Source organism: Puma concolor, chromosome B3, assembly GCF_028749965.1.
Source record: "Puma concolor isolate L17-30 chromosome B3, mPumCon1.1.hap2, whole genome shotgun sequence".
Classification (NCBI taxonomy): domain Eukaryota; kingdom Metazoa; phylum Chordata; class Mammalia; order Carnivora; family Felidae; genus Puma; species Puma concolor.
In genome coordinates, this window is record NC_141672.1 from 108,088,443 (window position 1) to 108,104,094 (window position 15,652).

The 15,652-nt window shown below is 46.8% G+C and overlaps 1 protein-coding gene across 6 annotated transcripts in view; it reads right to left on the reverse strand.

The window, feature by feature from the left end:
• Positions 1 to 15,652, reverse strand: part of DAPK2 (death associated protein kinase 2) — a 121,226-nt gene that overhangs the window by 22,423 nt on the left and 83,151 nt on the right. For all 6 annotated transcript variants that reach the window (XM_025919433.2, XM_025919432.2, XM_086710909.1 and 3 more), the window contains one exon: positions 4,961 to 5,090. In XM_025919433.2, coding sequence (XP_025775218.2) covers positions 4,961 to 5,090 — 130 coding nt within the window. The remainder of the gene's footprint in view (positions 1 to 4,960; positions 5,091 to 15,652) is intronic.

Sequence of the window (15,652 nt, forward strand, 5' to 3'; positions counted from 1 at the left end):
CCCGAGGGGCATCCAGGCAAAGATGCCCCAGGTATGGGAGAGTGACTTGGAGCCATCAAATCTGGAGTCATCGTACAGGTGGAAACAGGAGCTGTGTGGATGATGTGGTGACCAAGAGTGGGTGCAGAGTCTAGGAAATAACAGTCTACCCAGGACAGAAGAGGACCAAATGCCACCCAAAGATCAAGCAGGCAAGCACTTAGAAAGTGTGTGGTGTCCAGAGGTGCCCTGACTGTGGGAAGTAGAGATAAGGGTGTAGACAATGCTACAAAAAAAGCTTGGTCATGAAACTGAGGAGAAAAAGAGGGGAACAGCTAGAGAAGGGAGAAGGACTGAGCCTGTTTAATCATAATGGAAAAAGGGAGAGGGTGGGAAAGGCTACACTGGTGCATCTAGAACAATGTTAAAACTACTGCATCTGTAGCATGTGACCACCATCCCCCTCCCCCTCTCTAATTGGAGACACAAGGAACCACTTTTCTGGTTTTGCTTATTTTTTAGCTTCATTAAAACGATGTCATCCCGGAGATAATGTAGTCACTTGATCCCCCACCCTCTAACATTATGCTTCTAGTGTTCACTGAATGTTCATACATGGTCTTTCATTTTCACTGCTATGTAATAGTCCACTGTGTTAATATGTATCATCTTTCAGTCATTGCCCTCTCAGTGATCATTTGGATGGTTTCCACTTCTATTCTTATCAGAACATTGCTATGAACTTTTTGGCACAAGTCTCCTCACAAACATGAAAGACATTCTCTAGCACAGTGATTCAAAGTGTGGTCTGAAGACAGAGTCACTGGTCCAGACACAATAGGTCCAGAAATGGAGTAAGCTTTTAGAAACTCGTACAGCAATATGTCATTGCCATGACATTCAAATTGTGATGATTATTCTAGGGATTTATTTTTCTTGTGTCTTTAATGAAGAAGCAGTCCAGGACAGATTGAAGAAAAAAAAATTTTTTTAAGTCTTTAACCATAGAGAGTTTGTGAAGCACAACTCACTTTCCAGGCTTATCTGTTTGATACACATATACACTCACTTCTGTTCTCTATGTGCATTTGCTTGTCTATTTTCTTCTGTGCTTTTCTTCTTCTTTCTTGGTGTTTTTTATTTTATTACTTCTCTTACTGTTTTCTTTCCTACTTACATTTTTGTAATGGCCACCCTTGAGACTTTAGGATGGCTATCTAACAAATTCTAACATAAGCACTCTTTTGACTCTCCTCTAATAATACAAGAGCCTTAGAACACTCATTTCAAGAACTCCTTCCTATCTAACATTATTTTCCTCAATTTTTAGTTCTGTTTTTTAACCCTGCAATTAAAACATCCATGACCGTCCATCACTGTCATCATCATCATCATCACCACCACCATCATCATTTTAAACAGAAAATGGTTATATTTGCCGAATGTTTACTTATTTCTTTGCTCTATTACTTCACACAGTGAGGTCTTCCTTCAGAGAACATTTAGTTCACAAGCACATCTTTAGAAGCTCTAGTAATAAAGGTTTGTTGGTGGCTTAATTGTTTTATGGTTTGTATTGTTCTTTTTTGAATTTTTGGATTTTGCTATGTTTTGCCTGAATCACTTATCCTCATTCTTGAAATATAACTTTTGCTGGGTGTAGAGTTAAGAGTGTTTTGGGTTTGTTTTTTTTTTTTTTTGAGGATTGTAATTGGCTTTATTAAGTGATTCATGAACTGGACAGCATCCCATCTAGCAAGTAGAGAGATGCTCCCTAATCATTGTTTTTTAATTTTTCCTTAGTTCTTGAAAGATAATATTCTATTGGACATTGGCTTCTACTGTTGTTTTAACAAGTACACTGTCAAATTTTTATTTATTTATTTATTTATTTATTTATTTATTTATTTATTTATTTATTATCTGTCTTTTCTTCCTGGCCGCTTTCATGATCTCTTTGTCTTTGGTACCCCGTAGTTTAACTATAGTGTTAACTACAGTGTAACTATAATGGATTTATTTATTTATTTATTTCTGTTTGATATACATTGTCCTTTCTGTATCTGGAGATGCATGTTTTCACAACAGTTCTGAAAATTCTCAGCCATTTTCTTCAAATGTTGATCCTCTGTTGTCTCTATTCCCTCCTCTGGGACTGCAAACAGACCTGTGTTAGATTTTCTGTTTTCACCCTCTCACACTTGTCCTCTATTTCATATTCCTGTATCTTGATCTTTCTGTGGTATTTTGGCTAATTTTATTCAGCTCTGCCTTTCAATTCTTTAATTCTCTCTTCAGCTGTGTGTAATCTGCTGTTTAACTCATTCACTAAATTTTAAATTTCTAGGAGTATAGAATTTCTTAAACTTCTTCCTGGTTCTTTTTAGCATTTGCCTGGTCATTTTTGACAGTCTCTTGTTGCTTGTTCATTCTTATGATTCTTTTGTTTCTATATACATTCCCTTGATTTTACAGTCAACATGTGATCATTTAAATATCTTATGTCCTTGGATGTCTAAGTCTTGCTAGTCTCTGATTGAAATGCTGATACATACACTTGCCTTTGGGAGAGGACCTCCTCTTGAATTTTCTTGCTGCTCACAGCTCCAGCTCTAAGTTCATATTTCACTGGCTTTGGAGGTGGGGCAGGTGATGCAGGAAGAGTTACTACCCTTAAAGATTTCTCTTATTTCCCATGAGTCCAGAATTTCATTATAAAGAATATTTTTCTCAAGAATCAAGTTTTGTTGCCGGAGGGCTTTTGGAAGACCGGGTCCACCATGCTCCCAGAAGCTGATGGTAACTTCTCAATACTGTGTCTCAGGTTGAAGTTTCAGAGTAATGGTGGGAGTAGGACAAGTAATTATAACCTGTTTCTCAGGAGTCCTGGATAAAGAAAGTTATCATAATTTGGGCAGAGGCCTAGAGAAGTCACCCTGTATATCTGTAAGGTGCAAACAAAACCAGTTCTAGGCTAGAGCTGGGTCATACTGGCTCACAAGGGTCAACTGTGTGTATCTCTTCCCAACTCTGAATTCAGTGACAAGTTGGTAGCTTAAAATTGGCAAATGCTATAAATTAGGGTTGGGTTTTGTTTTGTTTTGGAGACCCAGTTGTTAGACATTTAACACTGTATCACTGGAAAGAACCCTCCATAGTCTGGCCCTAGCCATCAATGTCTCACTCACATGGCCATTCTGATAGGAACTCTCTGTTTCATCCATAGTGGACAGGGAATTGTCCTGGATAAATGTACTAATTCTGGCCCTCCCCACTGCTATGAACGACTGAGACTGGGATGTATACTCCTCTTCTACCCTGCCTCTTTCCCTACCCCTCCTCACACTTCTCCAACCCACAACACCAGCCCTTTGTCTCTCATTGACTCAAGGGCTTGACTGATCCCATTGACTTTGCCAGAGTGAATATCTTGTTTGAGAAGTCTTCAGAGAGGTCTCTATCATTCACTTTATAATTAATCACATCCTGTCTTGTGACACCTCTTCCACTATTGCCCTGAATGTCTAGTTGAACCATTTACTGTTAGCATCTGGTCTGAACTTAAGTGAATAAATATATGCATTTCACCACATATGTGAATGGTGGGCAGCAACTGCCATCTTGGACAAAGTTCAAGAATAGATGTCTTGTGCCCTTGGTTCAAGTTGCTTCTGCCACCAGCTCATTGTGTGACCTTGCATGAATCATTCTGAGTGTGGCTCCCTGCCGCCACTGTGTCCTTAGTACCTCACCTAATATCTGTCATAGATATTAGGTGAAGAATAGCCATTGGTTGACCTTCACTAAAATCCCCCAGACTTCCAATCTTACATTTGTTGAACTAGCCCAGATGACCTAAAAAGATCCTTCTACCACTCACACTCGGTCGTTTGATGTTTCCACAACTAAATTGTAAGCCTCCTCGGGACAAGGTCTTTCTAGAGAGACAACCCCATGTAACCAAGAGGGCACAGGCTTTGATGTTGCATGTATCTGTATTTGAATGTTAGCTCTACCACCTACTGGTTGTTTTGCCTTGAACAAAGCATCCGATAGAGAAAATAATTAAATCTGCTTCATGAGGTTGTTTGAAGATTAGCTGAGGTGATGTCTGCAGAGCACCGGCATAGTGCCTGGCACACAGCAAAGTTCCCCTACCCTGGGGTCTGTGGAGCCTTAATAGCACCATTCCATAGTGGCTGTGGGGCTGGCGTGTGTGACCTGAAAATCCATCAGGATGGATGATCTGAAACATTCTGTTTTCCTTATTTTATTTATGTCAGAAGTTTTCCCCAGATTTTGGAGAGACCATGACCTCCTTCCATTTCCAAGACCACTTCAACTCCCAAAGCAGAGAGACAGTGGTCCTCAATTCTCATTCCTCTCCCTTCTGTAAGGCTGTCTCTCTAGGACCCTCAGCCTGCAGCCCCAGTCCCACGAGGGGGCTTCTGGGGCCTGAGCCAAGGCTGATAGAAACGGAGGGATGGGGGAGCTGCCAAGGCTCTTGTGAAGCAGGGCCCCCTGTGCAAGAATAAAGGCCAGGCACACAGGAGAGGTGAGTGGGTGGATCTGGCATTTAGCAGATGATTTCCCTTCTCCTTTTCAGGAAGTCAAAAGCTACTTCAGAGAAACTTGAGTTTATGGGAATGCCAGAGGGTGAGGAAATTTTAAATCTTCACAATAAATTCATCTAAGAGCAGGAGGTGGGGCCAGCTCCGGGAGGGTTTGACTCTGCAAAGGCCTCTAGCCCCACCGGGCCTCCTCCTGCCCCACTGGGTGCTCAAGGCCAGCACCTGGACCCTTACCCAGAAGACTTGCAGGACATTTTCTTCCCCACCCATTAGGTTTCCAAGGGGGAGTCTCCAAGGCACCATCTCTCAGCCCAGACTCTCAAACAGACACAGGGTTTGTTCCCAGAATTTCTCTACCTTTTGTTCCCAGATGCCTACTTAGCTGGGAGAGAAATAGGCCTAAAACTTACCAACAAATTCTGGCGTCCCAAAAATATTCTTAAATTCAACTCCATCTTCTATTTCATGAGCCAGGCCAAAGTCAATCAGCTTGATGTGTGGAATGGGAATATTCTTGTCTAACAACATAATGTTTTCTGGCTGGAGAACAACAACAAAAAAAAAGTAAAAAAGGAAAGGATGAAAAGATGGTAATTAAAGCCCTGTTTTGTGTTTTTGCTTTAGGATTGGGGTGGGGTTTGGTGTTCTTTTTTAGGAGACTAAAATTCTTTCTTGTTTTTGTGTCCTGTCTTCTCCTGTGAACTCAAAGACAGACACAGCACTGAGGGCAAGGGCTGGGTTTTATGAAATCTGCTGCTCACAGCAGAACCAGAGACCTTAGCTTTTAGTCCCCTTTTTGTCTCTGAATGGCAGATCCTTCAATGCAGTGCCTCTGTTTCCTGATCTGTTAAATGGGGCCAGTGAGAAATTCAAAGCATTTCCTGTAAACAAAACCACTGCCTCTGTGTGAGGATCATAGGGGTGGGAGCCTAGCAGCTTAGCCTGGCTTTACACACGGCTTATTAACCTTTGTCTTCCTGACCACCTCTTTCCCCTGGCTGGCCAGCTTCCTGTTGACAAACTCCCCTCCTCTGGCCTAACCATGTAGCTCACACTTCTCTATGGGTTTAACTAATTTTGGCCCTCGGCAGGACACTGGAAAAAAATGCACCTGACTTCCCGGGAAAATACCAGCTGCCCAGGCTATTTCCAGTGTAGCAAACAGCTGCCAGATGTGACACAACCATGTGGGTATGTGTTGGTGGGGGGATGGCCCTGCCCTGGCCTCATACACCACAGGCTCTCAGGGAGGCCAGACACAAGCCTACCCTTCTGAGCCTACCCGTCTCACTCCCACCCAACTGCTCAGAGCCTGAACATGGGTGAGCAGGTCTCTCCACTTCACCCTCTCCCCTCCCGCTCCCCACCATGACTGTCCTAGACTTCATTCAAAGTGGAATGTCCTGGGGGTGCCTGGGTGGCTCAGTCAGTTAAGCATCAGACTTCAGCTCAGGTCATGATTTCAAGGTTTGTGAGTTCGAGCCCCGTGTCAGGCTCTGTGCAGACAGCTCAGAACCTGGAGCCTGCCTCAGATTCTGTGTCTCCCTCTCTCTCTCTGCTCCTCCCCTGCTCGCACTCTATGTCTCTCTCTCTCAAAAAGAAATAAACATTAAAAAAAAAATTTCCAAGTGGAATGTCCTGAAAACATACATCCACACAAAAGCATCAAATTCATAACAGTCCCACAATGGAAACAAGACAAACGTCCCATCAACTGATGAACCCAGTATATCCATATAGTGGAATACTATTCAGTCATAAAAAGGAATGAAGGCAGAGAAAGAGTACAAAGGAATGAAATACTGATACCTCAGCATAGATGAACTTTGAAAACATGATGTTAAGTGACAGAATCAGTCACCAAAGACTGATTATATTGTATGTAATATACAATATTATATGATCCCATTTATATGAAATATCCTGAATAGGTAAATCCATAGAAAGAGAAAGTAGTTTAGCAGTTGCTCAGGACTGGGGAAATGGGGAGTGACTGCTAATGGGTATGGAACTTCATTTGGGAGTGATGACAATTTTCTAAAATTGATAGTGGTATTAGCTGCACAACTTTGTAAATTGTACACTTTATTTTATTTGTTTGTTTGTCTATTTATTTATTTATTATTTTAGAGAGAGGCAGGTAAGGGCAGAGGGAGAGAGACACAGAGACATTATCTTAGGCAGGCTCCATGCTCAACAGGGAGCCTGATGTGGGACTCAATCTCACAGCCCTGGGATCACGACCTTAGCCAAAATCAAGAGTCAGGTGGTACCTGGGTGGCCCAGGTGGTTGAGTGTCTGACTCTTGGTTTTGGCTCAGGTCATGATCTCGAGGTTCATAAGTTCAAGCCCCACATTGGGCTCCACAATGACAGTGCAGACCCTGCTTGGGATTCTCTCTTCTCCTTCTCTCTCTGCCCCTCCCCTGCTCGTGCTCTCTCTCTCTCCCAAATTAAATAAATAAACTTAAAAAAAGGAAATTAAGAGTTAGATGCTCAACTGACTGAGCCACCCAGGTGCCCCTAAATTGTACACTTTAAATGGGCAAATGGTATAGTATGTGACTTATATCTCAATAAAGCAGTTTTACATGAATGAATAAACACATAAATAGATAAATACATGTTTAAGAAAATCGAGCATCCCTATTTCTTGTTTTTTAATTTTTTAATGTTTATTTATTTTTGAGAGAGAGAAAGAGAGCGAGCACGAGTGGGGGAGGGGCAAGAGAGAGGGAGACACAGAATCCACAGCAGGCTCCAGACTTTGAGCTGTCAGCACAGATCCCAACGTGGGGCTTGAACTCACGAACCGTTAGATCATGACCTGAGCTGAAGTCGGATGCTTAACCGACTGAGCCACCAAGGCACCCCAAACATCCCTATTTCTCAAAGAAGAATTTCCCACCTTGTACCTTTGCTCACATTATCTGCTCTACCCAGAAAGCCTTCTGCTTGATCTATGCCCATTAAAATCCTAGCTGGGCTTCAAAGTCTAACTCAGCTAGTCCTTGAAAGCTTTGAAAGCTTTCCTCAATGAGTACCCCACCCACACACACCAGAAATGAATCCCCCTCCTGTCCCTTTGGTGCTTATTTGAACTTTTTTGTTATGACATTTGTCACACTCTCTCCTTGTCCACCAGTCCTTGCTATCTTTGTTCTAGCTCCTCTACCGGACTCTCAGCTGGAGGGAGGATTTAGGTCTTTGCATGTTCACCCCTGCAGTGCAGAGCACAGTGCCTGGCAGGCTGACGGTTGCCCTGTTAGCTGAATTGATTCTGAATCTGGCCTGAAGACACTCCAGCTGCCCCATCCCAAACGTCCTGGCTCCCTGAAGTCTCTGTGACCTCATGTCAGAGTGGCTGGAAACTTTCACTCAAATGAGCTGGCTGTGGCCTCCCCCAACTTTGAAAATAAATAAAGAATACATTTCCTTTTGCATTTTTTAAGCTTGTTTATCCTTTTTCCCCTCTGGAGACTTCTCTCAACTTGATTGTGAAAATGTGTCAAAGTCCTTTCCCAAGGCAAAGCAGGATCTTAGGTCCTGCAGAAAGGAGACTGAGGGGGGAGGTCAGGAGATGGGACCCAGAGAGATGGCCCCACTCTGATACCCCCAATCCAGCCCTCAAATGGCTGCTCATGGACCTCGAGTGTTCTGGAACCCCATGCCGTAAGCTGTGCCCTCCCCACTGCCCACCATCTTACCTTATTAGGAACTTCCCCTCTCCTCCAGGGAATGGCCCTGAGTCTTGCTTCTGGGGCAGAGGAGGGTCAGAGCCGGGGTCTTCCTGACCACCATAGTGCTCAAGGCACAGCACACACTGAATGGGGATGGGAGCCACAGTGGACAAAAGCAGTCACACCAGACCTGGTGACCCCCAGGATAATGGGGCAGGAGGAAATGGGTAGGGAACATGGGAGAAGGAAAAACAATTGGAGGCTGAATTCTCCCAGGCAGCATTGCTCTGAGAGGTGAGAAGTATCCTTGCCTTATATCCTCTCACCTCTGTGTCCCACAGTCCAGGGGAAAAAGCCTCTGCACTGGCTTGTGAAAACCTCAGGGTCAGGCCACGTTTTCTTACCCTAGTACTGCCTGTCCCTGCAAGTTCTTGCCCACTCCAAGAACTTAACACTTAGCAGGTGACTTCTCCCCTGCTTGGAACATTCTTCCTGCACAGTCCCTACCCCAAATCTGGCTAATTTCCTATTCACGTTTCAGTAAAAATAGTACCTCCTCCAGAAGGCCTACACACGCGTACACACACACACACACACACACACACACACACACACACATTTCCTGCCCAGTTCCCATAACATCCTGTGCTTCCCCCATTTCAATGTGTCTTACACTGTCTCAAGGTGGTCGCTTACTTATCTGTCTCTTCACACTGGGTTATAAGCTTCCTGAGGGTTTTGTTCCTATCAACTACCTAAAGCTCAGGATAGAGCCCAGCATCCACCAGGTGCTCATAATTGTTCCCTGAGCGAAGACACCTGCCATTTCGCTGCAATGTGCTAACCCAGCACGGGACATACTTTCTACCTCATTGAACCCTTCCAGCTATCTTATGCAGTGGATGTTATCATTTCCCTGTTTCAGAAAGAAACCAAGACTGAAATACTGGCTTGTGGACACAGGGATTTTCATGTTTTGTTTTGTTTTTTTATTTTTGAGTGAGAAAGCATGAGTGGGGGAGGGCCAGAGAGACAAGGAGCCAGAGGATCCTAAGCGGGCTCTTCGCTGACAGCAGCAAGCCTGATGCAGGGCTCAAACTCACGAACTGTGAGATCATGACCTGAGCTGAAGTTGGACGCTCAACCGACTGAGCCACCCAGGTGTTCCTGGACATGGGGATTTTAACCTCTATCTGTTGGACTCCAAAACCTCTGCTCTAACAACTAGAGTAAATGATCTTCCTGCTTCCCAAAGGTTCTGGGAAATCTATCCCAGGGGGGGAAGTGGATATTCTGCTCCAGGCTGGCAACCTAGGGCAGGCTTGGACCCTGGCTCAGGCATAGCTGTTTTGCTGTCCTGGCACTTGCTTCCCATCCCTGCACGCCTTTTCTTCCAGTGACGCTTTACCCAGGTGAGGGGCCCCAAGTGCAGTTCTGGCCTGCCCTCACGCTGGGTTCAAAGGCTCAGAAAAGGAATCTCAGGATCTCCTGGGCTCGACCTCCTTGTTTCAAGGAGAGAAGAGAGGTCCTGGCAGAGTCCCCATAGAGAGTCTGGGTAAAGTGATATGGCCTGTGGTTTTCAGGCTGAGAGGTGACCTTAGGGCAGCAGGAATGTTCTACTGGGGGTCAGGACCCAGATTCTTGTCCTCACCTTACCACTCACACACACAGCCATTTGGACCAAATGTACCTTCTGGCTCAGACCTGCCCTCAAATAGCAAAACAGTAAAATAGACCCTATATCTGCAGCAACTCTCGCTTTCAGAAGGGTTTCCTTCTTGCTGTCTCAGCCTTCACTAACCAGGAGGCAAAGCAGGGGCTGTTATTTTCCAAACATTCACCAAGGCGAGCAGCACACTAGCGCTCTATGCCATCTTTGCAACCATTCTGAGTGGTGGATTGTTATCACCCCCATTTCACAGATGAGGAAACAGAGGCTCAGAGACCTAAAGCACTGGCTCAAGGTCCAACAGCTCATCATGGCGGCATCAGGGTGGGTTTCCTGGGCAGTGCAGTCCCTGCTCGCCACCACTTCACCCAGTTTGGTTAAATATCTTCAGCGGTCCCACTGACCATGAGAGTAAGGTCAAGGTGCCCTGCCTGATATTTGAGGCATCGAAGTTCTGCACTGACTGCCCCACACTACCTTCCCAGCCTCACTGCCCATCATTTGCTTGCACCTGCCCCATATCCCCTCAAGGTGGGTATTACCACACCCAGAATGACATCTCAGTTCCATCCTTTTCTCTGGCTCTTCCCCTTGCCTAGAATATCTTTCCTACTCTTCCTCACACTTTCAGAGACGATGCCCCATCCCTGCCTTGTTTTACTCCCTTACTTTTCAATGAAGCAGCCCCTGACCTTGTGCTCTAACCCCCTTAGGTGGGGGTTATGAGCAAGTGGTCCTAAGTTGCAGGCTGTCTCTCATATTGTGACACCGCTCTCCTGAGTGGTGGCCTCCCTGGGAAAATTCAGGTCAGCATTAAGTTTCCTGGCCTCCCCTATGGTGTCTTGCATCCTGTATGTCCCACTGAAATACGCTGACGTGCACTGAAAGAATTGGGAACCAGTGAGTGGTCCTTCCTTTTCTGCCCTGTGGAAGCCCTCCACCACCACTAGGGGGGCCCTAGTGCACTCCTCCCCACAGGGCTGCTATAGGGCTGGGCCAGGAGAAAAATGACTGAGGGAGGATCCCCAAGGGTAGTCTGAGGGCCAATAAAGCAGAAGTTCCCCCAGGGGGGTTTTCTAAGCTTCTTTGCTTCCCCCTTCCTGAACAGGGTAGGGCACTAGAAAAGATCCTGGGCCTGGGTAGTGGGAAATTCCAGTTCCACCTCCACCATACGAGGCCATGTGAACTTAAGCACATCACTTCCTCTCTCTGGGTCACAGCTCCCCAGTTCTAAAATAGACACTGGATGGGATCCAGAGCCCCTTCGCGCTCTAGCCTCTGCAACTGCAAGGTGGCATAACCTCCCAAGCTGGCCGGGCAAATTCCCACTCCTCTGGGCCCCAAAGCGAGACATACAAAGGCTCAGGTCTCCTGGCTCTTGGTCAGGAAGGACGAACAATCCACTGTGACCACAAACCACTGGGCCCAAGCCAGGATGCTCTCTGGGATAGTGTGGTCCTAACCGTCTGCCCTTTCCTCCAGCTTTAGTTGCTTCAACCAAATACTACCCACATGTTTGCCATCACCTCCAAAGCATGGCTGGAAAGAAGGATCACATTCCAGTAGGTGCCCCCACTGCCCAGCACCGGGTTTGTGGAGCTGCTACCAAGAGGTGAAACTGCTCTCACCTGTCAAAACAAATCACCCAGCTCAGCCCACCAGGCAGGCAGCTGTGGGAGAGGCCAACATGCCCCTCCATGCCCCAGCAGCTTTGGTCAGAGGTGCCTGCTATGGTGCCAGCCAGAAGCCAGTCCTCCTGGCAGGACCGATGACAGTGGGTGATCCCCGCCAGTCCAGTACAGCATGTCCAAGAGCTCCTGCAGGATGAAGGCAGCCTCTGGGAGCTACACAGTAAGGTGCAAAAGACTTGAGCTTAGAGCCAGGCAGGTCGAGGTTCAAATCCCAGCTCTGTCACTCACAGTGAAACCTGCTCAAAGTCAGTGGATCTCTTGCAACCATGATTTCCCATTTGTAAAATGAGTCACCTACCATGGCAGAGGGTTGTTCTGAAGATTCAGAGATGGTGCACGTAAGGATCAATGCCCAGCAAGATTTCAAACCATGGTAGCTATGTTTGTTTGCTCCTCTCTGGGATGCAGCAATGACAACAGTCAGCCCTGGGAATCTTACTAAATCCCTGCTGAGTCACCTGTGCACACCTGCAGACCATGCCCTCTCACTGACCTGACCTGCCTCCTGTCCCACTCATTTGGGTAGGAGTTCAGTAAGAAGATGAAAAAGACTCTCATTCTGAGAAGGAGACACATGATCAAGGAAATAATCATAGAGATGATGCTGGGGCACCTGCTCACCCCCAGTTCACCATATCGTGTTCACAATGGTGAGGCTACAAGGGACCTCAGAGGTCATTTAGTCCCTTCATGGTTGCAGAGCAGCTCAAAGAGGTCAAGAAACTGCCAAGGTCACTGAGCAAGGAGCAGAGCCCAAGTCTGCTGACCCCCTCCCTACCCAGCATCCTCTCCAGGTGCCTACGCAGCCTACCTATCACTGGGTGAGGCCGCTTACCTCAGCAGAGCAGGGGCCCAGCCACTCTGTGCTATGGGGACAAGAAGGCTGCAGATGAACCTTCATTGCAAATATCGAGCATGGCCCCAGATTATTCAGGAAGCGCTGGGCAAACTGAGAAAGCAAGGCTGACTGCTTCCAGGCCTCTCTGGGCTGGTTTCCATGGTGCTGCAGCAAACTCTCCCCCTGGCACACCGTGGATGAGACCACAGGCAGCCCCTTCCCACAAGCCTCCAGTGTGGCCTATGCCCAAGGCCCGTCTCCATCTGGCATTCAAGGCCCTCCTATCACTGGACACTCACATGCCAACCGACCTCCTCATCACCCGTACCCCAATCTGCAGTTCACTCTGGGGGAATGGCCTTCCTCACAAGCTTTTTCTTCCCCCTGACGCCCAACTCCCAACACACACACTGGAACATCTTCTGTGATCCCCTCCCTTCTGGCACGTGCAGCCAGTTGTTTCCCGTCAGGGCCTGTATGGTACCCCGACATGCCTCTGGCAGAGAACCAACAGCACTGTAATTCCTTATGTGTCCTCCCTCCTCTATCCTGAAGCCCCACAAGGCGGATGGGGGCCTTGCCTGCCATTGTCACCCCTAGCACCCAAGAGTGGCTGCTATTTCAGTAAGTGCTCAGGAATTGTCTGCTGGACAAATGGACAAACCACATATGCGTCTCTTGCTCATTCTGCTTTTAGGGAATCAAGAGAGATCACAGCTAAGAGACTTAGAACCTGGATTTGAATCCCAGTTTTGCCATTTACCAGCAGTGTGACACTGGCAAGTTCCTTAGCCTGTCAGCCGCAGGTTTCTCACCTATAAATAAGCAGCAATAAATTAGATAATAAAACCTACCTCATGAGGGTTACCAAGAGGATCAAACAGAGCATAAAACGTGACCTATAACTGTTAGCATCATCTTTTTTTTTTTTAACGTTTATTCATTTTTGAGAGACAGAGCGTGGGCAGGGGAGGGGCAGAGAGAGAGAGAGAGGGAGACACAGAATCCGAAGCAGGCTCCAGGCTCCGAGCTGTCAGCACAGAGCCTGATGCAGGGCTCAAACCAACGAACCGTGAGATCATGACATGAGCCGAAGTCAGATGCTCAACCGAGTGAGCCTTCCAGGTGCCCCAGCATCATCTCTATGATTATTTCCTTGATCATGTGTCTCCTTCTCAGAATGAGAGTCTTTTTCATCTGCTTACTGAACTCCTATCCATCCTTCCAGGCCCAGGCAAAATTCTATCTCTTCCAGGCCCAGCCAAAATTCCTATCTCAGGAAGTATCATCTGAATACCCAGCCCAGCTCTCCTTCCTTGTCCTGGCTCCACACTTGTGCAGCAACCTCGCCCTGCAGTACCAACCATTTCGCCAAGACCCTGATTGTTAGTCCTGCCTCCCCAACAAGACTGCCCACTTGCAGAGAGCAGGCAGGCTTCTCATGCTCTTTCTACGGTCCTAAAAGCACAACCTATAGCATTTAGTTTACAAAGCACATTCATACTTACTTGATTCTCACTCTCTGAGGCAGGTACCATCATCACCCCCATTTTACAGATGAAGAAACAGAGGCTCAGAGAGGTTAAGTGCTTTCCCAAGGTGCCTCAGTAATAAGTAGTGCAGCTAGGGTTCAAGTTCTGGCTGACTCCAGATCCTGTGGGCTCTCCCTTCTTCCACGTCCCCTCCCTTCCTCTAGTTGATGCAAGGGTGCCTGCTGGGGTCACTCCTGCCTGCTGGCAAAGTGGGCACATCCATCTTGGCCCTGGTGCATCAGCAGCTTCCTGCCCCAGCTCCATGTTTTTCCCAGAAAACCCACAGCTGTGGCTTAGGGAAGGGCCCCAACTGGGTTGCACTTGGATTTGTTAAGCCACAGCTTCTGGCCACTCGCTCATGGCCTCCTCCTCTGGGGAAGGCTGTTACATGGTTCTGACCTCCCACTGCCCTATTCAGTAAAGCAGAGGAGAAAACCTACTCTACCTACCTACTCTGTCTCTAGGCCCTAGCAGCAGGGGCAGAAATAAAAATTCACTTTCAAAGGCATTCCAGGACCACTGGCTTTCGGCTTTGGGCCAATCAGCAATGTTGGATCTATGGTCTGTGCCAAACTAGCATTTGTGGTGAGCTTTCCCCACACATCACCTTATTAGATCCTCACAGCCACCCAGCTATGGATGGCTGGTGCCCCATCTCACCAGTGAGGAATCTGGGCTTGGATCAAGACATTCTGAGCCCCCAAGCTGTGCTTTGGGGGTCCGCGTCTGAGCTAGTTGCCCATTGTAATCCTCTGGAGACCGTGCTAATGCTACCGAACCGACAGAAATCAACTCACCAGGAGTGAGGCTCTTGTACTGGTTTTGGAAAGCAAGTTCTCTAAGCAAGTCTGAAGAGGACAGTGTCATGTTTGGGAAACCAGTGCCGACGAGGGCCCAGTCACCTGACAGACACAGGTTTGAATCCCACTCTGCCCCGTGCTAGCTGTGTGACCCTTGCCAAGTCAGTCACCCCTCTGAGCCTTGGCTCCTCATCTGAAAAATGGGAATACTAATATGTTAAGAGGTTCTGAGGAGACACAATAAAGCCCAAGGAGCTCTCGAGCAACCTCCTCTTTCTATAAAATGGGCATGACCCAGAACCTCCCTCACAGTGTGGCTGTGTGGATAAAAAGAGCGAACGCAAGCACAGCACTCAGAGAAGAGCCTGCGTGTCTCCGAGGTGCTCAGGAAACGCTGGCTGCCATTATTATCACTACACCCCTGACAACAGTCAGCCTGCATAGAGCACGAAACCTGTTCACAAAATGCTTTCACCTGCAAAGTCTCTGAGACCCAGGGGGGTGCTGGGGGGGGTGCCCACTGGCTCATGACAGCCAATTGTTAAATTTGAAGGAATTTTGTGAGCTGGTTGTTAAAGAGAGCTATGTAACTGTATTATTTTAATATTAAAATTAAGTTATATAAACTTACAGTTAAATAGGCTATCTTAAAAACAATCCTTAAAACTCATTGCTTCCTAATTTTGTTAATTATGTGTTAATAGTCTCGACGCTCTTGAGGTGATTTCTGCCCTCTATCTCTGTGTTGGGGAAATACTAATTAATGGTGTGCAATTGCACGCTGGTTCCTTGAAATTGGCCATGGTGGGTGTACTGATACTATGGAAACTGGCAGATGCTCCGATCAGGACCTCGTTTGTGGTCTTCTTGATCCTAGACTTAAGAAGCGCTGG